The sequence below is a fragment of the Gymnogyps californianus genome, chromosome 1, assembly GCF_018139145.2.
Source record: "Gymnogyps californianus isolate 813 chromosome 1, ASM1813914v2, whole genome shotgun sequence".
Lineage (NCBI taxonomy): Eukaryota > Metazoa > Chordata > Aves > Accipitriformes > Cathartidae > Gymnogyps > Gymnogyps californianus.
In genome coordinates, this window is record NC_059471.1 from 88548001 (window position 1) to 88574198 (window position 26198).

At 39.2% G+C, this 26198-nt stretch overlaps 1 protein-coding gene and 1 non-coding gene across 6 annotated transcripts in view; both read left to right on the plus strand.

The window, feature by feature from the left end:
* The window catches only part of POLA1 (DNA polymerase alpha 1, catalytic subunit), a 207725-nt gene that overhangs the window by 34917 nt on the left and 146610 nt on the right, over positions 1 to 26198 (plus strand). For all 5 annotated transcript variants that reach the window (XM_050905507.1, XM_050905517.1, XM_050905524.1 and 2 more), the window contains 4 exons: positions 60 to 156; positions 702 to 826; positions 2697 to 2846; positions 3072 to 3194. In XM_050905507.1, the coding sequence (XP_050761464.1) occupies positions 60 to 156; positions 702 to 826; positions 2697 to 2846; positions 3072 to 3194 (495 nt within the window). The remainder of the gene's footprint in view (positions 1 to 59; positions 157 to 701; positions 827 to 2696; positions 2847 to 3071; positions 3195 to 26198) is intronic.
* On the plus strand, positions 422 to 552 carry LOC127029814 (small Cajal body-specific RNA 24). The gene has a single exon (XR_007768245.1). It is a non-coding gene; the product is annotated as a small Cajal body-specific RNA 24 (non-coding RNA).

Below are 26198 nucleotides of genomic sequence, written 5' to 3' on the forward strand. Positions count from 1 at the left end.
CTCCAACAGTATAGAAATCTTGGAGACTAGATAATGACTTTTTTAAATGCCAAATGTAGGTGGATGAAGATGAAGATTTTGAAGATCAGAATAAATCAAAGATAGGGAAAAAGAAAGCAGCATATGCTGGGGGCTTAGTCTTGGATCCCAAAGTCGGTAAGATGTGGCAATTTTCTTTCTTCTATGAAGTTAGAGACAGGTAGGTTATATTAATGCAGATAGATTGCAATGAGTGCCATCTGTGTATCTTGTGGGAGTTTGGTGTGGTGGTTTGGGGGGGGATGGGGGTTGTTGCATACAAGAAAATTCCCAACATTGATTGTGGAATTACTTATTATTGGGACTTTTTTTCTTAGCTTTTTGTGAGAAGATTGTGGTCTTGCGAGGAATTAGGACTGTATATCTGTGTATAAATTTCTAATGGACACGTAAGTTTTCTTTCGGTTTCTCCTCTACGTGGGGAAAACTGTACAAGTGTCCTATAGTAACACAGAAGCTATCTGTTCAACTCTGGTGAGTTAATGGGGTTGGATCGTTCCACTTCTGACAGCTTTCTGTAATGGGTGGTGGTGCATCTCAACAGCTACTTTAAGGGAAGTGTGGTACAACGTATTACTGTCACTTAAATATTAACTGTGGAGTTGGATTAAGTCCTTAGGGAGACTGAGTAATTATGACTTTTGTTTTAAACTCTGTTTTAGGTTTTTATGACAAGTTTATTTTGCTTCTCGACTTCAACAGCTTGTACCCATCGATTATCCAGGAGTTTAACATCTGCTTTACCACAGTGCAGCGACTGTCATCAGAAGCACAGAAAAGGGCAGAGGTTTGTGTGCTTTAACTTCTGACCTAAGTTACACTGTCTTAACTTCAGTTTGTTTTCTGTGAATCAGCTTTTTAAGAAACTGTTCTTTTTCACTGTTTAATGGGGTTTTTTTCCCCCTCTCACTCTTCAAAAAAGTGATTCTTGTTTAAAGATGCATCACAGTAAGTTTTGGTTTGGAACTTTTTGAATATTATATGTCTGTCATCATCCTTTCAGTAATACTCTTATAGAATACTGATAAGTTCTCTCCCATCTAAATAAAATCTTGGTATCTTCATGAAACAAAATTTCTAGTGAGGCTCTGTTGGCCCTTTTAAGCCCCAGGTCCTCCTAGCAATTTCTGAGCCCCTTGACCAATTTCATCCTAACTTGGTAGAGGCTTCCTAAAGTTAAGGTGCCACAGAATTCATGCAGACATACCTGAATGAGGGAGACACAAGTCTCATGCTTCTGCCTGGGGGAAAGAATGCAATATGAGCTCAACTCTTCCTAGACATCAGGAAAACTACGTGTGTGCCTTGAGGGTGCGTGTCAGGGAGTGATACTGTGACTATGTCAGCTGCGGGACCAGCTTCGTGGAAATTCATGCTGTTTCATACAGCATTAAACTGTATTAAACACAACTGAAAAACCTCCTGAAGGTGTAGTTCCACGTACTGTTTTCTCAGCAGCTGTGTTGGCCATGGCTTATCCGTGGCTGCTTATTCTCATTTCCTCAGCTGTGCTGGCACAGTTGTTGGTGGAGCTGTGCTGTAAACTGAAGCAGTGAGCTGGTCAGGTCTAAAGGTTAAACCTGAGGCTTTTATTTTTAACTGGTGTCAGCTCACAGGTTGAAATTAGTGTGTTGTGCATAACTAGTTATGGGACATAGTCCCATAACAACTAAAATATAAGTACCATAGCAGAAATGACGAAAAAAGTATGTGGAACTCTGTCAGTAAGTTCCTCCAGACTCTCTGTGGATTTACCCTGCTTTCTTAAATGTGCTTCAGACTGAAGCAGCTCATTTTGATTTCTATCACGGTATGATATTTAAACAGGTTTTGGTGTCATTTCTTGTTATGGTTCTTCCCAGACTGCTTTACTAAACTTGCCAACATCATAGTGTCTCTATTGCGCTTTCTTTGTATATTTCTGTCTCTTTCACAGCGCTTGAAATTTCTTTCCATCTTTGCTGAACAACCATTTCTTTGGTAATGCCAACAAGAAGAATGTGTGCTTTCTGTTAGGTTGTTGTTTTGCTATAATCAAGAGTTGCTTGGGGTGGAGTTTTCATTCTGTTTTACTGTTGATTTCTCTCTTGTCAGTTATCTTATTCGAAGTGTCAGTTCCACAGAGCATGTGCTCCATTTTACAGTTCTGAACACCAAAAATACTTACATGATAATAAAAAAAGAATGGATTTTTTTCAGCATGGAAAGAATTGTTTGTGTGTGTGCTTTTCTTTTTATTTTTATATCTATCTATAATATACCTAAGAGTGAGAGTGTGTGTGTGTTTATTTATCTGGATTTATATATATACACACATATATTTTATATATATATATATATATAAAAAATACACACACATACATTAAAAATAAAAAAAAATCTTCCTGCTACTGGTCCATGTCTCTCTTGGGTTTCTTCCAGACAGAGACAGGCTTAGTCCCTGTCCTCCAGCAGGGACTAAGTAATATAGTTAAATACCACAAAAAGCCTCTCATGCTGCTTGTTCTGAACTGTGCTTTGAGTGCTCTGCAGGAGTAGATACAAGCTGTGTGGTTTGGTGTTTTTTTGGTTTTTTTTTTTCCCCAAGCTTTTCACTTAACACATTAAAATCTAATCTTCATGGAAAAAAATGATAAGCAGTGGTGATCATTTGACAGGTCGAAGAAGAGGAAGAAATTCCAGAGCTTCCAGACCCATCTCTGGAAATGGGAGTTTTGCCTAAAGAAATCAGGAAACTGGTGGAGAGAAGGCGCCAAGTTAAGCAGTTAATGAAACAGCCAGATATAAATCCAGACCTCTATTTACAGGTATGTTTTATAGAACTCCTTTGATTTTCCTCCTACTCCCGTTAAGTGCCCTGATCAGCCTTGCAGAATAGGGATGATTAGTAGTGAGCAGTGATTGTAATGTGCTTTACTTTTAGCCCATCATTGCTGCAGACTATATAAAAAGCTGTGAATGTAATTGTGAATTGAGTTCTGTTCTCTGTTGGCTATGGTTGTATCATTTTTGTTGGTTATGTTTCTTTTCAGTATGATATCAGACAGAAAGCTTTGAAACTCACCGCTAACAGTATGTACGGCTGCCTGGGATTTTCTTACAGCAGATTCTATGCCAAGCCTTTGGCTGCTTTGGTGACACATAAAGGGAGAGAGGTAAGTCATTAAACAGGTTATACACACATGTAAAAAGGGTGAATTTAAGCCACCTACTTTTTCATTGCATAGGAGAATGGTCTTGTTTTCAAACCTGCTTTTGGTTTCAGAACTGTAGTTTTTATCTCTCTTGTACTGCAGAAGTTGGGAAAAAAAATGAAACTGGTGTCTAGAAAAGAATCAGATAAATGTCTCAAAGTACAAGTTGAAGCTCTAGCTAGTGCCTTATTTTGAATTAAACTGCTTAGTTTCAATGGACCAGATTATGGTGACAAAAAAATCAAGGCTGCTTTGACATTTTCCATGAATTTGCAGTTCTGCTTGATGGGTTAGTCTTTGATTTGGTGGTATGCTTCAGCTTTGGATGAGCTTGTCTTTGGCCAGTCTGTCCTGTGCCCTGGTGTGTTGAGTTCCTGAAACCCTCAAGTTTGTGATAGGGCTAATGAATCACATGGTGACAATGGATTATGTATCAGGGCCTTATTTTCAGAAACTGTTTGTTTGTTCCTTAAAATGAAGCTTTGCATTAGCATCAAGAGGCCAGATTTTATTTTAAGAGTTGCTCTTAACTTTATAGGCAAAACTACTCTTGCTGTTGATTAGGATGGCAGCTGATTGCAGACCACATCAGTTTGGTCCCAGTGGGAAAAATAACCGTTAAAGATCCAAAATGTACCACTGATACACAGTGTCTTAAAACACTTTTTTTCATGATGCTTCATTTTAGTTCTTTACAGAAGAGAATACCAAGCAGGAATTTGCAAAGGTGCCAGCAACAGACATGACAGGATGGCTGATCAACCTTTTAGTTGAGCAGGGAAATGGATGAGTTCACGTCTGTGTTCAGAGGCACATACTCCCTGTGATGTGAGGGCACAGCTCTCCTTGCTGTGGACTACCCAATGCACTGAAGGTCCACTTACAATCCCCAACTGATGTGCATAGGGGCATTTTGTTTCTGATAACACATCCCTGTTTTTAAAAGTCTTCCCATCTAAACAGTTCTCTAGAGATAACCCCACATTTGCTGTCCTCCCAATAGATGTAACCAGTATGTTTAACCTTACGCACATGTTTAACTAGGAAATAATTTCTGGGTTTGATGACTGTAAATGCGCTGTGCATCCATGTGAATTCAAAAGTTGGTGTTTCCTTTAAGGAAGTGGTATCTTTTGTTGTTGTTTTTGTAAGATTCTGATGTATTTATCTACAAAGTTGGCATGAAAAGCATTTGAGTATCATAGCTTTATATTCTCTAGCAGTATTTTGCAAGTCATGAATTTTACTTTTGGGTTTTTTTTAATGATCTCCATTAGTCATATGGAGCACCTGTCACAAACTGGGTATTGTATGGATACTTGAGCTTTTGGCCTTTGTTAAGGGGGGGGGAATACTTTTTGTTGCACATACATTTTATTCTCACTTCTCTGTGACTTACCAGTTATGAGATAATGGTGCATGAAATTGTGGTGTTCCTGCATTATGTTCCAGAGTGATGGTGGAATGGGAAAATCCTAAACAGGTGGTACAGGATGTGCTAGGGAGCACTTTGAGACACTTTCTCTTACATAGTTGATTTTTGGTTGGAAAGGATTTCTTACCTCTTAAATTCTGGTGGTGCTAGACCTGGGCTTGCTTCTGCCAAGCCTTTGCACACATTTGAATCTCCAGTTTTGTAGTTGCTCTGAGTTTGTGGAAAAATTTAATACAATTTAATTAAATTTAATAAAATTTAATATGCCATAGCATAGTGTTGCCTGAAAGTGTGTTGTACCCAGTGCAGGTCTAAAAGTTCTTCTATGAAATGGGGCTGCTGGGAGCACAGCAGAGGGATGCCAGTGAAAGTCTGTGGGAGCTGGTCTGCATCTGACAGCACTAGTGCTGAGGTCAGTGGGGCATTACTGTCTTGGTAGGTCTCTTCCGTGCAGTACAGCAGCTCCTGTAGAGCTAAAACTATCTTTATTTCCCATTCTTTGAGGTAGATCAGTATTCATTACTCTGCATACTGTGGAGATAACAAGCTTTTGAAAATTTGAGAATTTTTCAGGATGATCTGGAGTTTTGTGCTTCTGTGTAAGTATGACAGATTCTGATGAAAGACTGTATATGCTCTGTTCTGAAAACTTGTGTTTTTAGGTAGGTAGTCAATAAACAGATACAGCTTTATTAGTTCCTTATTTCTTGAGTAGTAGGTTTTGCCATAAAATATGACACAAGAGGACTCCTTAGTTTTCTGGGTTTTTTAAAATTGAAATATTTCATGTGGAAAAATACTACTTTAAAATTTTCAATTAGTCTTTCTATTTATAGGTTTCCTCTTACCACTAAATGCTAATATAAAAGAGGTGAATGTTAAGTATCAGGAGATTTGGGTTTTCTGTATGAAAAGGTTAATTAAAAAATAACTGTCATGGAAAAATGTTATTGGTCTAAATTTAAATGGCCTTTTCTGATGATCAGTAATTGATACTTTTTTTTTTTTTTTTAACTGTTGTGGAGAGGACCTGAGTAAACACAGGTAGGCTTGTAGATGTCTAAGCGGGAAAAACACTGTGTGGGATGAAAACTGAACTTAATATTTGCACTAACACAATTACGGTTCAATTGTAAGTCTTAGCAGAATAATTGAAAGTGGGAAATACATATTTCAAGTTGAAGAAGTTCTTGAAGCTCATCATACCATTAAGTTTTCACATAGCTGAGATAGAATGAGTTTTGATGACTTTTGTAAATTGCTGCTTTCTAATTGTGTGACTGAAGCCCCTTTCACTGAAGCTGTAGGAAGACCGAGTACTGCAAGTGTCTGATGCCGAGTGCTTTGTACTACCTCTCCTGGACCGTAACTTCTCTTTGTGGTTTGGCGATGCCAGTGCACTAAAAGTAGTGGAGCTGGCATGGGGTTCCTTATGGTGACTAAAAATTCTTGTAATTACACACTGCCATTTTAAAAACTTGTTTATAACTATGCTAGTGTTTGACATGTTCACTTCATTTTGATGGCAGAAGTATTAAATATGATGTGGAAAGGGCATTTATAAAGCCAGATCATAGCGCTAGGACAGAGTGACTGTAGTCCGTAAGAGTTTAGTTCTCTTCAGTCAGCCTTAGTGAGATATGAGCTAGTGCTTGACCTTTATTTACCTTAAGGCATGCAGTAGAAATGTAGCAAAGCCTTACAACTCTGGCCATATGTAGGCTGGATCCAGCAGAGAGGTTAGCATGTGTGATTCCAGTGAACGAGGTGTAATTTATGTGGATAGTGTAGTAATGGTAGTGAGTTTTCACTAGATGGCGATAGAGACCTTGAGATCATTAATCAATTAAGACTTTTATTTTTGTCACAAAGTGTTTTAAACGTTGACTATCAGGTTTTTCAAACGGGTCTTCCTTGTTTATTTTTTTCAATTGTGGGTAATCTTTAGCAGGGAAGATGGGGCATATCCATATGAATTTGTCAGAATTTAGTGTATTGTATATCACAGGTAGACTGGTTAAGTTTCGGTGTATTTTGGAAGAAAAAAAAGGGCAAAAATTTGGGGTCGGAGGGATTTAAAACTATAGCTCAGATCTGTTTGACCTTTTTGGAAAATGTAAATGTTTTCCTGTTTTGATCAGTAGAAATGCATCAGTTCTTGTTCTTACAGCAAATTTAAAAAGAAGTTCTTTCTGCATTTGCAATCCAAATGTTATATTATTGATCTGGAATGTGTTAGAAGGATTCTTGGACCTTTTCCCCCACCCCTCCATGTTACTAAGCATTTGCCTGGACATTGCTCTTGTTGTAACTACAGCAGTTGCTTGCATGGAAAAGTAATAGGAAAATATTTAATATATTTTTAGCTGTCCTTTAATGTAATTTAACAACTGGAAACAAGATGAGTCGGTGTTGTACAACCAGCCAGCTCTGCACTAGCAGGCAGTGTAAGGTCATGCCTTTCTAGCCTCTTTAAAGGACAAGTCTTTTGATGAAGTGTCAGTTGTCTGATTTCCCAAACACAGGATGCCCTCTGCTGCAGGATTTTCCTACAGGACAGCAAAGTTGTTGAGAGAATTTTATCTGTAGACAGCTTGGTTGCTAATGGCTGTCACTCAAAGCTGAGGCCTTTTCCAGGTACTTGCTTTTTTCCACATTGTTTTTCATTGTTGGATATTTTTGCCTAAGCAGCTAGAAAACTTGCCTTTGAAAGGAAAACAACACATTTGCTGTTTTCACCATTACTAACAGGTAGATCTAGTGTTACAGTATGCAAAATAAAAGGGGGAAAGAAGCAATTGGATTAATTCCAACTTTCTCGTTCAGATCCTTTAGATACATTCTCAATTAATAATTAGTTTAAGGCCCTGGCAGTCAAAAGGAAAGAATAAAAGCATGTTATTGCTGCAGTCTGGGAAAAGAATGGATGAGGGAGGAGAAAGATGAAGTGGAGAAAGATGAGCTCATTTTAAAAAAATCAAGCAAGGGTAGGTAAGCAGGTTAATGGCCGTCTATTGTAATTGTCTTCTGTGAAGAAATCCAGGCATCTCTTTTTGCAGGTTTTTTTTGTTGGTTTTTTTTTTTTTTTTAAAGTCTTGTTCATCCAGGGAAATTGATCATCAGCTATGTTCTCTTAATTGCACCTAAAGCATTGGTTATAGAGTCTACAAGAGTTGTCATGTGAATAGGGCAATTGTCAGACTCCTGGCTTCTTCTGTGTTGTAGTATGGGAGAAAGGGGATTGTTGAAAGAGGGAAAGGCGCCTCCTAAAGTCTCATGCTGTCTATATTTAAACAGGGAATACAACATCAATGTAACACTTTTGGAAGACATAGAACTTGATGGCAAAAGGCTAGGCAAAGAGTTTCTTAATTGCTTTTAAATATAAAAATGGCAAACTGAAATCTTATGAGAAATAGTGCTAAATTGTTGCAGTGTTCCTAAATGGAAACTGTTGGGGTCAAACCAGTTGTCACTGTTGTTAAATTTATCATTATGTATGCAATTGTGAGCCAGCGAAAAAGCTATGCATGTTATTCTGCATGCTAATATCCAAAACGAGTTAGAATAGACATTTCAAAGGAGAGGCTGCTTACAATCTGAAAATGCGAACTGAGTACCAAGTAGTAGAAAAATTATGGAACATCTTAACATTCGTTGAAATGAAATATTATTATTGTTAGTCAAGTGCATGAGATGACATCTGGTCTGATAAAGACTTTTGCATCTCCAAGGGGAGGAAATGAAATATTTCAATTAAGAAGAATGGCCAGAATATTTTGGGTGAGGAGGAAATTAGTCTGGAGGAAAAAAAAATTATTTTATTTTATTTTGAGTGGTGTGGGTGGGTTTTTTTTTCACTGGACAGAAAGGTTTTATTTAATGGATATTCACCGAGAAATGTTTAGGAAGGTTGATCAGATTCAGATTGATTGTACAGCAAGTCAGATGAATAGAGAGACTTTCTTTTTTGTGACTGCTTATTTTAAGATTGTGCTATCACGAGAGGTGTGGTGCCTCTCAATTCCTGACTACTGATTTCCGTGGATGGGTTATAGCAATTGCATGGCCCCATGGTGAGTTGGATCAGCCTGGTGATCTGAGTTGAAAACTAACTCTGGAGGAAAACCAAATTGATTTCTGTTGGATCAGTGACTCAGTGACTCACTGCATGCTCTTAGAGCTGGTAGAAAGGAGGAGGTTGGAAAGTGGGGGCAGACCCAGTATGAGATATGAGGGGTCAGGCATGACCAGCCTTTTTTCAGTTCACACCCGACTGTGAAACAGTAGGGTTAGTGTTAATAGGACGAACACATGGGAGTTTTGTTTGGTTATTGTTTTCCTTCTTCTGTACTTTTCTTTTTTCTTATGGTTTCCTATCTTGTATTTTGTTCCTATCTTGCCAAAAGACACAGATTTTGCTTGAGTCTTATCTTAACCTAACTGACTAGGTAACAACAAGATATTCCTTGCCCAAAATTGTGGTAAAACTGAAAACCAGGGGACTGGGAGACCTTAAAGAGCAAGGTCTCTGGCACATTCTCCGTATTTGAAATGTAACAGTACGTCCCCTTGTAGAAGCCACGAGTTGGGTAGCGGGGCTGATACCTCAGGATCAGGAGAGGTAGAAATGTCTCTCCACATCCAGTGGTAACAGGAAAGACTCTCAGGTGTGCAGTAAAATATTGGGGAATGCACTTGTATCCTGCAGCCCCCAAAGTTTGCCATGCTTTGGCTTTAGAATAACTGAAGAAATCCTTTAAATCCTATCTAGAATACTGTAGGGATTATGGGATTAACAAGACAGATCCTTTCGTGGTTCTCTTCTTTAGATATTGGCATAGAGATGCCTCATAAAAGGGAGATAGAAGAACACAAACACCATTTGTAAACTGCTTAGGTTCTGTTTTCAAACAAATTTATTTTTCAATACCCACTGTTAAGGTTGGAAGAATACAAATGCTAACTGCTGTCTTACTGTTTTTCTCCAGCCTGTACATTTGTTAGCACTTCAAGTCTTTGCAGTATGCATTTTCTTAGTTCATTAGTAGCTTGCCATAAAATGTTTTGGGTTTTGAGACTTAACAGACGTTGTTCTTCAGGGTGTTATTGCCTCACTCATTTGCGTCATGCAGTTACCTTAAATTGGATGTTGGCCTGTACTAGAAACCATGGGTTTGGATACCTAGATGGTAATAAAGTTTTCAAAAGAAAAGAGACCTCAAATTAGGGGTTAAAAATAATTTTCCTTTTCAAGCACTATTCCTAAGAGTACAGAAAAATTATCTAACTGAAGTGTCTGTCTCCCATGAGACTTAAATATTCATACTGTCCGTCAAAGATATGACACCTTGATCTCATAATCAAAAAGTTTCATGTATTTCCTGGGAATGTTGCCCGCTGTGCAAGAGCTCACTGTTTCACAACAGACTGTATTAGAAGTTTTTTGCTCCATCCACAATTATATGATCTCTTCTTTATCCTCTTGGATGCATACTCATTTGAGCCTACTAGATCTGCTGTTTTCAGGTAATGATTTAAGGGTGGTGATGATCCTACCCTGACATATAGGGAGAGGCTGAAAGCTGGATTTCTTCAGTCTGGAGAAAAAAAGTTTAAGGATGGAATTAATTGTGGTCTTCAACAACCTAATGGAGGCTATCAAGAAGAAGCCAGGCTCTTCCCAGAGATGCACAGCCTTTCACCATGCAGGTCTAGCCCTGTCTGGGGCAGGAGGTTGGGTTAGATGTCCAGAGATTCCTTCAAACCAAAATTGTTTGATGACCATCAGTTTAGAAGTTCCTTTAATTCACACTCAGATTTATCGCCAAGGTCAGCTACATCCAACAGATGCAAGAGTAGCAACTTGTCATTTGAAGTGAAGCAAGCTAGAAGGATGAAGACATTTCAGCAGTGATACGTGTCTTATCAGGCTGTTTTGGTTTCAAAGCTAAAAAAAAAAATCTTTGCTCCGAGTACTTCAAATGCAGGTTTTGCTGTATAGATAGGTCGTGTGGTCTCTTGCATGTATGTCCTTTCACTGGGCCTGTGCCAAGGTTCATTGGCTTAATTTAGAAGATAAGCGTGAATGACTTATGCTATTTTCAGCATCGGAATACACTTATGAGACAGATGAAACAGTTTGTTCAAGACCTTTATTTATCTGTGGAAGGTGGACTGTCTCTACTGCTGCAGGTACAATACCTTGTAAGGACACAGGAGGTCTTGGTGGGCAACACCAAGAATTCTGCTTGGGACAAAGGATTATTGAGAAGTAGATGTAGTTTAACGAGCTGGGGCATACCTGATGCAGATCTCTTAACATAAACAAGCAATGTTAGAAGCAAGGAAACCTGTAAGTCAGGCATGTAGCCTAAGCTAATTTGTTCAGGCTTCCTTCATAGTAGAAAGAGGGCAGTGTCAAAGCTGGATGACATAAATCCCCCCCAAATTTTAGAGTGTGATAGGTGATTGAAAGGCACATGAAAGCTTAACTTACGCTTGCTCTCTCTGCTTTCCTTCCAGTGGTTATACATAATGTAATGCAGGAGATGGTGGTGGTGGTAGTGTTGTCTTTAGCTTCAGGCTATGCCCTTTATCGAACTTATTGGGTAAGGTTTCAGGGAGTAGGATTAAATTATATATGTTGATATCCGCTCTACAATTTGTTACTCTGTGCATTTGCTGATTTGAGCCACTAGAAACAGTTGCTCCATAAAATCCTATTTCAACACTTGGATTAGTTAAAAAAAAAAAAAAAAAAAAAAATCCAGTTGCCTTTACCTTTCATGTTTAGTCTTTTATATTTTCGTATATTCTAACTGATAGACTTTAAAAAGAGCAAGAAGTAGTTTTTTAGGTTGTTGGGGGTGGGAAGTGGTTCCCACTTGTGTCACTGAAATGCAGTGCTCATCAAAAATGGGGAATGTCGGAATGTCATTTGAACCTTACTGGGGGGATTAGTCCCTGGCAGTCATTTCTATGGGAGCTTGTGCTAGTCTTGGTTATTACATGAGACTGGGGAAACTTTTAAAATTTGGATAATGATGGCTGGTAAGCCCTGGTTTAAAAAAAAAAAAAAAAAAAGGTGCTCTTTTGACGTGTAGCCTTTATGAATGATGATTCCTGGTGCCTGCTGAGATAGGAGCAAACAGCCATAGCCAAGCAGTTGCATGGCTGATTCATCTCAGATTGATCATGCCTTGTTAAGTTAATGATTGCTTTCTAACTACTTGCCTTGTTCATGAAACAGACCAGAAATTGGTGAGTTTAAACTATTGGAAGTTTAAGGAAGCAGGACTGTGTAATAATCTGCTTTGGTGAAGTTCAGGGTCATGTTTCCTGAAATGCCTGGGTAGGAAGGGTTTCTGTGATAGAGATATAGAAGACCTTGAGGTACAAATACTTTTTTTTTATCCAAGGAAAGTGAATCTGCAGAACAGTTGCCAGGGAGGAGGAGAACTATGGTAAAGTAACCACTCTATACATGAACTGTTTTGCCCTTCAGTTTGGTACTCTGATTTGTTCTGTATGCAGCTTCATTCTATTAGGCAATACCACAGTTGGCACATTAATAATTTACTTTCTATTTTCTTTGACTGACTTCAGTGCAAAGAATGTTTTCAGTGTTAACTTCATTCTTCTTCCTTGATGCTTTTAATTTTACTGGGATATCAAACTGTCACAGGCTTTGTTGTACGGTAATTTGGAATTGGCATGTGGAAGACTGCCACAAAACCACAGGGACATCTCAGCCCTGTGCTCAAATGTATTGCAACCTTCCTGTTGGTTTTGCTCTGGTTGGAATTTCACTTGTTGAATCTAGAACTTCCTGGGCTGTACCCTTTGATTTTTGAACAACCCAGGTATAAGTCAATGACAGCTGATGTTTTGCTTTTCATGTGACCTCCTTAATTTCTCCCCTTTCTCCTCCCCATCTCCCTCAGAACTCAACATCATCAGCGTCTTTGAACTTAGGCAAATATCATTTTTTTGTACTTGCTCAGAAATGTATTGGTTTCTTTAAATCATAATAGCTCCTCTGCCTTGATGTTTTAATATGTATCGTACCTGTTTTTTTTGGTTCAATGCATAACTTCGTATTTTACAACTTAGAGTTAAAAGTAGTCATCCTGGAGCTAAAGAAAAATCAATGAGAAGCCTGTACTTAGACTGAGAACCCCTGCAGAAAGCTTTGATTAGAGAAAAGCTTTAGATCTGACTCTTATACACAATTGTCCATCAGGTGGCCAGTCATTTTGGCATGTACTGCTGTATAGCACAGATGCTGGAGATGGAAAAAGGTGTATTACATCATGTAGTTCATCTTCCAAAGTATGTATATAGTTACTTCAGCAGAGACACAACTCTTCATGGTTTGTTTTTTTTTTTGTTGAAGGCTGTTGTCCTTCAAGAAGCCACTTCTAATTTTAATTTTGCCATGGTTTTTGATCTGATTGCTTTTTGTGATCACTAATTTTTAATAGATTTAAAGATGGAAGACGAGCCTGCATTCAGTAGGAATGTGTTAATTGACAGGTGTCCTGAAGTTCCACGTTCTTGGCAGTGGTCCAGGATGACAGAGCAGTAATGATTTAGAAACTGCCATTCCTTCCTGGTGAAAGGATTGGAGGAAATCTGTGAAGTTATTAACTACTACTTGCTTCTAACAGATTGTGAGAATATCATTATGGCATCTAATTAGTTGAGATTACCTCCTTTATGCAGAATGTTTGGGGTTTTTTTAAATTCCTTTACATGCTGTCTTATGGCTCGCACCAATTTTTTTTTCTCTTCCCTTTAATGTTCTGGATGGTTACTCTGAGGATTTGAGTAAGGGATCATGTTCCTATCTCTGTGTGGTGTAATTAGTACAGCTATTTAAATGTTATCTGGAACCCGTTTACCCTATCTGTCAGTTGCTGCTTAGTTCAGTGGAAATGCTTTTATGTAAATCACAGAACAATACTTCTGACTTGTAACAAGATTGGGCTGAATTTAGGGAGCTGAAACACTTCATCCTGGAATAAAAATGTCTTGCTGAATCAAGGGTAGAAGATTATAAAAGCTGCCACTTTTAAAAAGTGTATTATGCTGACATATATATGTATAAATTGAATTAGCTGTGATACTCCTACAGTGGGAAACTTCCCACTGATTCTAAAAAAATTTAGGGAAAAGCTGGTACACATGAAATTTTCCTCCCAATTTGCATGCTATTTGGTAAGCTGGACCAATGTTCCTTCATGTCTTTTTTGCAGTAGGCTACAATTTCTGCATTTCTGTAAGACCAGCTCTTCAGCTGGTCTTAGAATATTGGGCATTGATGCCTGACGGGGAGGGGGGCAGATGCTTTCCTTTTACTTCCTTCCCAGTAATTTCTTAATGAAAGTGGTTCCTTCTATGGCTAGGAGGTATTTGCACTTTATAGGGATCTAATGGCATTCTTAATGATTTTGATTGCTCTTAGGCTTCTGTGGAAGATTCTGTCCTAATCTTGGCTTATTTTATAACCACGTAACAAATACAAATTTTTTTCTTCCATTCAAATAAAAACAACCCTCCCTTTCCCCCCACCTTCCTTTAGTGTACAGACCTTTTGCCATCTGATACTTTGGTGGTGAATCTTGAACTTTGATTTGATTATTCAGATATTTAAAGAAAATAATTATGAAAGTCTCTCATCTTTCATATATGAGTAAGTCATCTAGTTTTGGGGTGTTTTTCCAGAAGGATGGGGTTCTGACATGCTGACCAAGGGAAGATTAATGAATTGTGGCTTTTGTTTGTGTCTCTCAGTTTTCAGCCTGGAGTGTAAGCTTGTGTCACTTTGCTCTGTCATAAATACTGTGTTAAATTACAGCAATTTTTTTTAAGAAACTATTTGATTTTTTGCCAGGGATTCCTGAGCCATCTAGTAATAGTTTCAGGGATCCTATTCCTTCTCTGAAAATCAGTGCCAATTTTGGACTGTGCAGCTGTCCTAGTTTCCTTTTCATTAATTTTCACTGTAGGAATAAATGTTTGTTGTCTGATGTTTATTATATTAGCTTATTTAAAGTCAGTTATTTCCTTCCCCACATAGCTCTTGCTTTGCCTTTTTTTTTTTTTTTCTTTTTTTTCCTTAAAGTGGAAAAAGGAATAGATCTGCCAGAGGAGATCTGGATGGTAAAGCAGTATGAAGTGGCATTTATTTGACTATTCCAGAAATGATCCTTCTGTTATTCCATACAGTACTGCATAGCTTTTGGCTCAGCTGGTCTGCATAATAGGGGAGAGCCTCCCTGCTAAGCCAAGCAACTCCTTTTTGCTTCGAAGAGCGTGTAAGGCATGCATGGTAGTAGATTATCACAATTATCAAGTATCAGTACTGACTTAGTATTTGTCCCTGGCCTTTTCCATCTTAACTTAAGGAAAGCCTGTTTTGTGACTGTCTGTCTGCCCCTCTCTCTGGGAGGAACTGGGGTTAATAGTTTATTAATAGTTTGTGTTGTATGTAGAACATCACAGACTTGCTATATGCTTTTGAGCATAAGGGGTTTTTTGCAATTTTATATAACATGATGTTTCTTTCACCATTTAAGCTCTTCAGACAGTGTTGGAAGCAGGCATCGTTAATGGTGTTTGGACTTTTATGATCTGATAAGTTTTTCTTAAATTAAAAAGAAAAAACAAACTTTTTGCATAACATGGAGGTGTTGGGTTTTGTCTTTAATTTTCAATATTTGTGTCATGGCCAACAGTTGTTTTAGGACTGCAGTTATCCACCATAAAGAGACCAGTGACTTGCACTTGTTCCACGGAAGGAAGACTTGGTGCTCTTTGAGGTTCTGAGCTGTTGCAGTGAATGCTGGGGGAGATGGAGTTTGGGAAAACCTGAGCCAATATGCATACCCATAATGAAAGAACTTTACATGTTTTGCTTTTAACTGCTTTTTAAATGCAATTGGCACAGGTGCTTAAATGTTAAGTCAGCTGTACTTAAAGTGTTTGGAAAAAAGAGTAGCATGAGCTGCAAATAGATTTTCCTAGACAGCAAGTAATTGATTTCCTTTTATTATTTTATTTCTGTTTTCCATGTTTCTTCCCAAACAATTACTTGAATCATGCTTTTTGGTGTGTGCTTACTTGAGGATAGGGGTGGAACGAAGGGAGGAGTGGAATTGTTGATGGGTAGTTCAAGAAGAGATTAATTGTCCCAAAATACTAGCAGCTTCTCTGATAACTGCAGAGCCTTGAAGTTAAAACCTGGAGGAGACACATGAAAATGACTTTTACCTCAGCGTTTAGTTCAGTCAGTGTGTTAAGAAGTTCAACGTCAAGAATAAAATAAAACAATCTGGAGAAGATAGCTATGGCTCTTCAAGTCACAAAAATAACCTGGAAACACCAAATGCTCAGAAGTGGTAAAGAGAAATACTGCGTTACACTGAAGGGCAAGCAACTTTGTCTGCGAGTCCATTGAGTCCAAAAGTGCACAAGAAGTCAAAAAAGCTTGAATAATTAGTTCTATTCTGTACATACAATTAAAATAGCAAAAAAATATTGAGCTCTCTAAGTCAAACTTGAGAGTCAATGTCTGGATTTAAACAAATTGCTTTTTACTGGGGGCTGAGAAGGAAGCTTCTCATAGGGGAAAGGGCTTCAGCTGCCTTGCTGCACTGCACCTGGTACTGGACTTCCTGGGAAAGAAATGTAGATGGGCTACACATGAAGTCTGTACATTAGGGTGAGAATCACTGCTTGACTAGCTGGGTTTTGGTTTTGTGTTTGGGTTTTTTTTTTCTTCGTTTTTTTCCTACAGAAGAGGGCAGCCTGGTAAGATCTGTGGAAGTCGTGCTTCCAACTCTGCTCCTTTTTTGCTGATGCCTTGTGTTGAACTCTTCCTGGAGGATGAAATGTCTCTTGGCACATTTGTTGCCATCTGCTGTTTGTGTCTGTTGATAAGGCTTAGTTAGCACTTTTCCTAGGAAAGTGCATGACATAGTTTCAGAAACTGCTCCATTTACCTGTTGCTGTGGGACTAGGCAGGCCCTGTTCTAAATGTTTTCCAGCTGGTACATATCATTACTGTTTCAGATGACTAACATGAAAAATGATAATTGAAGCTACAAGCCTGTTACGTAGTAAGCTTTAATTAGTTAAACTGCTTCGTATTCGTTTAGTGTTGGTGCTAATGCTTTTGAAATTAATTGGCACTAAAGCGGGTTCAAAGTTTATATGCAATCATTGCTGTTATAATGTGCTATATTACTAGGTAACTTGGCTTATTAGGTGATTTCATTCTCGATTATTGCTGCAAGTTAACAAGGCCAGAGTAATTATCTCATAAACAATAGCCTCACTCGCAAGACAGATGCGGCCAGACCCTTCCCGCAGAGTTTGAGTGCGTGCTGTATTCTAGCAAATAGACAAGGGAAGGTGATCTATGTATGTCACCCAGCAGATGGGGAAGATTTTTAGAAAGTGGGATAGCACACTTTCAGATCTTCTGTTATGCTAATAAAGTTTTTGTGTGAGAACGATAGCAATGTCAATAGCCATAGTCTATCAATGACATCAACCCCTGGCATGTGCAAGCCATCAAAGCAAACACAGAATGCCTTTGTATGCATAGCTGGACAGCATAAACCAGTTGCTACTAGAGTGAAGTTCACCTCATTTTCCTAGAATAGACTAAATACCTAGCATACACATTCATTAAACATTTTTTGAATCGAAGTTGTGATTTGGTTAAAATGGAAAATTTAGTCATGGGAATTGCTAGACTCCATACGAATTTAACCCCTAAATAGTTACTCTGTTGTGTGCCACTGGTGTACTATTATGTGGCTTATATCAGCCTACAAGTGTCTGATAGAAGAAATAATAAATTTACTGGATTAATATTATCTAGTAAGTATAAAGCATTATTAAGTAATACGTCTTTAATACCTAAGCACATATTTAAGATGGTAGGGCTTATATCAGAAATTAATTACAAGTGAAGATGACTTTCATGAGTGGAAAAAGGGAAAATTACAATGGTGAAACTGTGGAATAGCAGTATGACTGAGCAGTGCCAACGTGCACCTCTTGTTGGTCACTCTCCAAAATGCCACCAGGAGAAGGTTCAGGTGCTGAATCTCCAGATTTTTAAGTGTCTTGATCCTTTAAGGGTTCTGATACTATTTTAAGTCCCTCTTTACAGCCAGCATGCAAATCTTTATTTAGGACCATCTTTCAGGAACTGCACACAGCAGGTCAGGTATTTATTCCATCCCAGGAAACTCCTGTTTCCGGGAATGAAAAAGCCTAACCACTAGGTCTCCTCAATTTTCTCTTTCTGTCACTTATATTCTTAAAGTAGAGACTGAGAAGAAGTTTAACAGATTTAGGAGTGTACTTTGTGGATGGACGTGTCTCATGTATGGATTTTAAAGATGTCACTGTGTTTCAAGTGAAGAGGGTGGATAACTACTTTGCATGGTAGGCTGCTTAGCATGTTTTATTAGAAGCATCTGCGGAATTTTACAGTGGATGGTTCTTTGTAGCTGTAGTAATTTTGCCCTTTTTGAGTAGTATCAGCTTACAAGTTAGAATCTGGAGTATGCGGAGACATTATAAAGACTTTAAACACTGACGCACATGCAGTGGGTCAACTTCGTAGGAATAGTTCTGAAGACAGGATTTAATTTGGGATATTTTAAGCTAAGGTATTAAACCTACTGTTTAGGGATTTTTTTTTTGTTCTAATCTTTAGTATTTACAATTATGACATTTAATTCTCTGCTGTAAGAGATTGTAGTTGCCCAGAATCAAAAAGATGAGGAGTGCAGAAAAAAAATATCCTCGTGACTTTCTCATAGCCATTACTCTTAAGGTGAGGAGTTATAAATGTGGAAGTACAGGGTACTGCAGCTTAATTTATGTGCAACCTGCAAAGATATAGAGGAACCTAAGTGCCCGTTTCAGTTGTTTTACACTTTTCAGTAAGGAAGGGAAAGTAAGAATACTTTGTGAAATCGTTACACTGTAGATGTGATGCTTCTAATGGTATCTATCAAGTGCATCTATTTGATAATGTAGAGGGTTCTTCAGCAGTGGATTCATTTTGATATTTCAGCCTTGAAACCAAGTTTCTGTATTTGAATCTACTAAAATTGTTGGTGTCATATGTCTAATAACCCATCTGCTTGAGTAATGATAAAGCCTCCTACTTAGTCTGTCTACCTCAAAGGAATAATCGAGCAGCCATCGTGACAATACTCCTCTAAGCCAACAAATACATTTTTCCCCAGGAGTTCCCTGTGAAACATTAATTATTTTTAAGGCAATAGTGATAGAGGCTCTGAAATGAGGCTCAATGATGAACAAATATCTATCTCAAATTGCCTGTCATGGCCAGTGAAGTTAAAAAAAAAGCACAAAAAAACCCAACTTCACCTTATTTAAAAGGGAGCCAGATACCCTTATAAATAGGATTATATGATGTGTGTTTTTAGGGGGCTGGGCTTGATGACTCAGTCCTGGATTTCTTAGTAGACCTTTTTGCCATACAGTAGACTGCAGGCTGCTTCAGTTTTGCTCCATAAAGTCTTGAAGCAATTGTGGTGTTTTGGTTTTCTGCTGTGGCAGAGACCATCGCCAGTCAGAGGAGCCAAGAATCAAAATTCTGTAAATGTCTGATGTCTCAAATGTGTGTGGTTCAGCTCGGCATCTGTAATTCATCTCTTACTACTCTTTCCTCCTCGCTGTCTTACAAGTCCTCTTACATGATCAGCTTCTTGTGTTTGTTGGTGCAGATTCAGAGTCACTGCAGTTGGCAGCATAAATGAGCCATGTTTCAATTCTTCGTTAACTTCATGGCAAAGGAGTTGCATAGAGGTGGTGGTGGATTTCCCATCACTTGTGTTAAATCAAGATCATATGCCTTGCTTCTAAAAATTATGCTGCCACTCAACCTGAAGTTACAGGCTTGAAGTAGAGACTATTTAGCAAAATTTTATGTCCCATGTGTTGTACAGAAAGGTCAATAAGGAATCACTGCAGTCTTCTGGCACACTGAAATCTTATTATTTATGTGACAGATGAATTGGTTAGAATTTGAATGGATCGGATATCTTTGATAAAGGTAATTCTACGTAGTTATAAGAAGTCATGTGTGGTCAGCCAGAGAGGAACAGTGTATTACCTGTCTGGCACAACATAAAAATATTTGTGCTTAAAAATTGGTACTCAATAATCCCTTAGATTGGACCTTTCAATATTTACCTTGTTTAATGCTCAGGGGATTCTTTGTTCATGTACTCGATCTTTATAAGAGGTTTCCTGTAATTCCTTCCCAGGTGTGCATGACCTGGTATCTTTAGTTTGTTTTAAGGAAATTGTTTGTTATAGCCTACATCTCTGTATAGCATTGTGCGAGGAGAAAGTGATGCTTCACTTGTCTCAGTTCAATCTTGAAATGTTTACTGTTTATAATATAGTTATAACTCTGATCATCAGTTTGTCTGTCTCTTTCCTCAGACTATACTCACTCTTAGGAGGGATCAAATTACCTGTGCTATAATTAATTTCACCTCTGAATATGTTAAGAAATTTTGTATGCTTTTGTATTTTCTGGTTTCTGGATAGTACGTCATGTCATGAATTTTTGAAGGGATTAAATAAATTTTCTAAACAGAAAAATTCCTAATGGAGTAAACAGAAATATCTTAACATTTAGGAATCCCTGTAGGTTTTAACTCTTTTAGTGCTTACTGTAAGTTGCCTATTTTTCAGGCTCTGAGGTGAAATAGGAGGTTGTGACCAGAAGATACATTGGACTGCAGTCTGTTTAGATAACCTTTCTTGTAGAAGCTAGGGAATATTTTGGAGGTATACATTGAAGACTCAAGAGCTTCTGCTATTGGGATGGTCCAAGGTTTTCTGGATAGCAGATAGGCCCTTGTGAAGAAGGGTGAGTTGCAAGGAGGGGATCCTGTGACAATGGTGGCTGGGTGCTGTGCCATGACTAAGAACTATGTTGTCCCACTACAGCGAGCACAGCTCTTTCTGGCGTAGCAGGATCTGTCTTCTGGGTGTTACGGTTGGCCGGAGACATTTCCTGATGTGCAGCAAAGCGTTATTATACCAGTGCCTGAACCCCAAAGGAGAGTCTCAAGGAGTTTGTTACAATCTTCTCCTTTTTTAAGACTCTGTTAATACTGAGAAAGTGGATGAGTTGAAGAAAGTGTGTTCTTCGGGTCTTTGTTCTTGTCTGTAGTTGAAGGTAATGTTCAAATCCCTACAAAGCTCAGGGTCTTCTGAGGGATGTGATAAGTATACCTATTGCTAATCTATTAATAAATGTGAATCAAATGTCTTTTCTTCATGCAATATTCTTTATTATCACAATTCTGAGTGATTTCTTAAAAATTACTTCTTATGAGCATTTGCTCATTATATTCCTTGCGTGGAAGAATGTTGAGGTTTAGATACCTTTCTAGCACATGCTTCTGAACTGATAGGCAGGCTTTGGGGTTAATTTGTGACTTGCATAGGTATTAGTACAGCATCAAGGTGTGATTGTATAATTGTTAATGTAAAATAGCTTTTGTAACTATTGGACTCATGTAATTTTGATTTGCAGAGATGTGGAACAGAAAATACTTCGTATTGATCTGTGTGTGCTTCAGTGGCTTTTGTGGAAAATACATGTGCATATCAAAAACTGATTGCCTTGTAGCTAGTAGGAAGATGGCAAGATCTTGAATGTATGAGTGAAGTGGTGACCTCTGACAGAACTCAGCTTTTCTTGGACTGTGCTGCCATTTACATTATCAGTACCTAGTGTGACATGGTGTATAACTGTTTTTGCTAGATAAAACAACATGCCAGTTGGATTCAGTTTCACTGAGGACAACTAATTTCCTTTAAAAATGTCTTCATGTACAAATTGACTTTATTAATTAAAAAAAAAAAAACCACCCAATTCCTTCTTGCATCAAAACTGTATGATAGATGTGGCTGAGAACAAATGCTTGACGATGTGATTGTAAGTTTTTTATGACTTTCCTGCACTTCCAGCAGCTTGTGCTCGCAATCTCATGTCAAAAAAATTGCAGTATATAAAGAATGAAAGATGTTTGCTTGCAGATGTCAAACACTATGCTTGCGGTTTCTTTGGAAAACCCTGGAGTCCACACACCTTGAAATTTTGCTGCAGGTGGGTCACTGGAGACTGCATGTGTGCAGGCAGTTCTGCCTGTGAAGTAGGGCCAACTTGCCCAGGAGACTCCATATCTCTTTTGCATACTCAGTCTGACCACCCTGGCTTCTCCATAGCAGGCCTGACCACGCAGGCATGGAGAGAGAGGCCTCATGGAGGCCAGGCATGATCAAGTTATACTCCTAGTAACTGTAGTATTTCACACGCTCCGCAGATGTGCTTTCCTTCAGGTTCCAGTGTACTTTTGTTAAGCTACTAAAAACTAAGAGTGGCCTGGGTGGATTGCACCTCCTTATTCAAGTGTCAGAGAGGCCTGAATGCCTGAGCACAGTTCAGAAAAAAAGAAAACGAAGGGCCCTCTTACCCCAAGTGGTCACATAGTCAAGACCTAGAACAAAGTTGTATTGATTATATTTTTCTTTCCTCCTTTGACTTCCGTGCTTTTCTTTTACCTTAACATACTTTTGTCAAGCATTAACTCTTGAGGTGATGCTTTGACTCCTATGCATAAGCATATTGTTACAGGGTAATTTAGCCATGTCACTGTAGTATGGATGCTGCTTGTTTGACACTGTTTTTTGGGGGGTAGGTCTTTTGTGGTTTTGCTGTTGTTTCCAGTGTTCAGAGTATTAAAAAAGAATAAATAGGTAAAGGAATAAATGAAGACCTGAAGACACAGAAAAAAACCATGTATAGTAGATACAGGGGAGCCAAAACTTCCTGACATATCTCCTTAATGGGCAGAAAAAGGAGAAAAAGATGCTGCTGACTCCATAGGGGTGGGATTTTTTGTGGTGGAGGAAAGCCTTTGGAGCAAGTCTTATGTACTTTTACATGTATAAGGATACTGGAGGTGTATTGTACAACTGGATTTTGTTTCTTGCTAACTTGCCTTCCTTACAAATTCTTGTTTGTTTTAATAGCTGTCTTTCTTCTTCCCTCCCCTCCCCCCCCCAAGTGTTAGATGTCTTCACTGTCAAAGCATCCACATTTTGTGTTTCTAGTCACTTCCCAAATTTGTCATCACCACTGCTCTTGTTTTTTGGCCTCTCTAGCTGAATACTGTGTTGCTTATAGATCAAGGTGGGAGCCTGGAATTAAGTTCCCAAAGCTGTTGTGTAAAATTCAACTCTCACACCTGTTTGAATTGAAGTGAGGTGTTTGGGGTGCGGGGTAGGTGAGGAGAGGAGAACCAGCTGCTGATGAACTCCAGCATGATGCAGGTGCCAGCCAGCAGCATCCACCTGGCTGCTCCAAACTGGCTTTTCTTTCAAGAGGACAAAAGTGGGAATTGCTAGCCAGACTCTGGTTTGCTTTCTGGCTAAACCAAACGGAGGGGCCGTTTTCTGCCTGGAGAGCAAGGACCTGCTTTTCCCTTGGGAGGGAGGAAGGGAGGGATGTTGTTCTGGGTCTGTCAGGATGCTCTGGCCGTGTGTGGTGTTCTGCAGTTGCTGAGCTGCACCCAGCAGCACGTCCTGCGGCAGCGGTCCTTTTATTCTTCCCTTGCGCTGCTCTTCCAGCTCAACAGAGGCATTTGCCGGTGGCTGCCTAATGAACTAGTGAACACGCCGCTTGTGGCTTGTTACTGTAGGAGCAGAAGGCTGAGATGGCTTGCACCACTGCATGAAAGATTAAGCAGTGTCTTTCTTCAATGTATTTCTCTGTAGGTGGGTTTTTTGTTGTTTTTCCAAGTACTTCCACCATCCGTCTGTTTGTGGACGTTTGAGGTATACGTTACTACTTACCCTGTTGTTTTGAGGTGTGATTTCCTAGCTTTCTCCCTACTATGCACTAGACAGGCTGGAGTGTCCTTGAACCTGCCCTCCCCTTTCTAAAGCGAAGAATGAGAAGCCTTTAAGCAGCTTAAGTGTCGGCTGTGTCGCAGCTGACAGGAAACCGATCTGCCGCTTGGCCCCGTGCGGTGCAGCCTGACTTGCCGGTGGCATGCGACTGGGCTGTGCGAGCCTTGCGAGGGCTGGGGGGTGCTCGCCGTGGGTCCCCTCTGCGCCCCAGCGAGGTGGAGTTCGGCTGTGGACGTGGTCGGAAATCGCTGTCTGTCCCAAAATGTTGTGGCTATTTGCCACAGCTGTCTGTCCTGTCAAAACCGTGACTCTTCTCAGGGTTAAAGGTTGATGAAAACTGTTGCTAACTTGAGATGATTGATGTTGGGAAAACTAATTAGTGAGCAGGGGCAATTAATTTGATCACTTGTAGCGTAGTTTCTCTTGCAGGTTTTGAAGAACTTTGCTGAAGAGACCTGTGTTTCCAGCTTCTTTCTTTTTAATTGAGGTGGGGATGTATTTTCAGTAGACTGCTTCCAAGAGGAAAGACAGGGTAAATTAATAAGCAACGCTTGAATTTAATTGTGAAGGATTCCTGTGTGATCTCCAAAGGGTGGCAGGGCTCTTTTTGCTTAGAGATGGAAACGTTGGATACCATGGTGAAATTTTCAAATGAAATACCTTGTGATAGAGTTGGGAGCTCATCAGCCGTGCTGCGCAACAGGAGGTGTTCTCTGTAGTTGGGGAGGAAAAAGAGGAGTGTTAAAAGGGTATTCTGGTAACATTACTTTGGCTTATTCAATTGCTGATGACAAGACAATGTGTTTCCACTTTGGTCCATACTGCTAAAGTGTAATATAATTATTTGTATTAGACACCAGCCACCTGTTAATATCGTTCTTCTAAAGGTCATTGTGTGGTGCCTTGCTGTCTGAATTTAACGGCCCTGTATCAGGTTTGTTGGTCACTCTTTTGTGTGACACTGGACAAGTGTTTGTGGGGAAAGAATGTGAACCCGATACCCCGGCGGCCGGGGGAGAGGGGAGGACTGGAGACAGGCTCCGCTGCTGCTATTGTTGGGCCACCGGGCCAGGGCTGGAAAACAAGCAGCTTCCTTCTGAGGTGCTTTCATCTAACATAGACCTTGTTTGGAACAAAAATAAATTGCAGTAATTTCCCAAGAGAAGCAGACTGATGTCTATAAACCCTAAGTTTTTGGTACCCCTGGATGCGTAGGGGCACTGTGTTCCTGACCTGGGCTGTAAAGGAGGGGAGGGGGTGCTGCTTGACTGGCTGGCTGGCCTCCTAATGCCATGAAAAGAAAGTGAGGTGGTGATAATGTAATTGTGCCTGGTGACAACGGGTAGATGCTTGATAAATTATTTTTAAACATATGGTGTTGGCAGTTAACCTTAATCCTCGTGTTGGATTCATTTATTAATGTCTGTACAGTGACCTGAAAATGCAAAGCACTGTATCATTGAGAAATGTTGACCTTGTTATCTGACAATTTTTCATTAATTTTGCTGAATATAAGGGTGGCATGTGTTTAACTTGAACTTTCACTCTTCCCACCTGACCTGGTATTAGCTTTTGGGAGAGGTGGGGGACAGGTAGGACTTGCAGATGAACTTCTTCCGCGCCTGTATTCGGTGAATGGAGCAGATGCAAGTGACTGCTGCTTAAGGGGCTCAGCTGAATGACTTTGTTTTCAAATTTCCAGAAAATGAAAGCTTCAGCTGCCAAAAGAACAAAACAAAGCACCTGGTTTACCACATGGTGTAGGACATTCCAGCGCTTGCAAAGAGGGAGGTTTGGCTTTAAGCCATCTATATTCCAGCATCATTAGTAACTGCTACTAACTGTTGGATTGAATTGCTGGCTGAGAAAGAGCAAGGGATTTTAGAGTCTTCTCTGCAATTGAAAATATTCCTATGAAGAACTCCATTACTGCCAATTTTATAAGGAATAAGGATCTCACTTTTATCAGTTACATATTTATTGGTTCAAACCATTCGAGCTTCATTATGCGCATGTAGATAGCTCATTGTGTTTGTTTGAAGTGGGTCATTAGGGTCTTCAAGCATTCTGGCTTTATAAAAATCTAATTGATTATTTTTGCCATGAAAGAGTTAATGAAGGATCACTCATGGCTTTTAATTTTCAGCTAATTAAAAAGAACGGCTGTTTTTGCCTTGGCACTCATAGTTAAAAGTGCCAAATATAGGATTTTTTTTGTGTGTGAGTTGAAGGGTGAGGAGGAGGAGGAGGGGGAAAAGTTACATGTAAATCATTTAGCCATTAACCTAATGTGGTGGATTTATAAATCCTATTACTATAAGCCCTTTTCATTTCCACTGAGGCCTGACGTGTGCTTGATCCTGCTAATGTAAAATTCATTCTGTCTAAGTGATTACTGAAGTAAGACACTTTTAGTCAATTTTAATCAGATTGTGTGAAACTTGCTTGAACACTAATGTTAAGTAAGACATGGACACAGTTTGGCCATGTCTTAATTAGCCTTACAAATCAGTTAGACTAGGAATCAATCAGTGAGC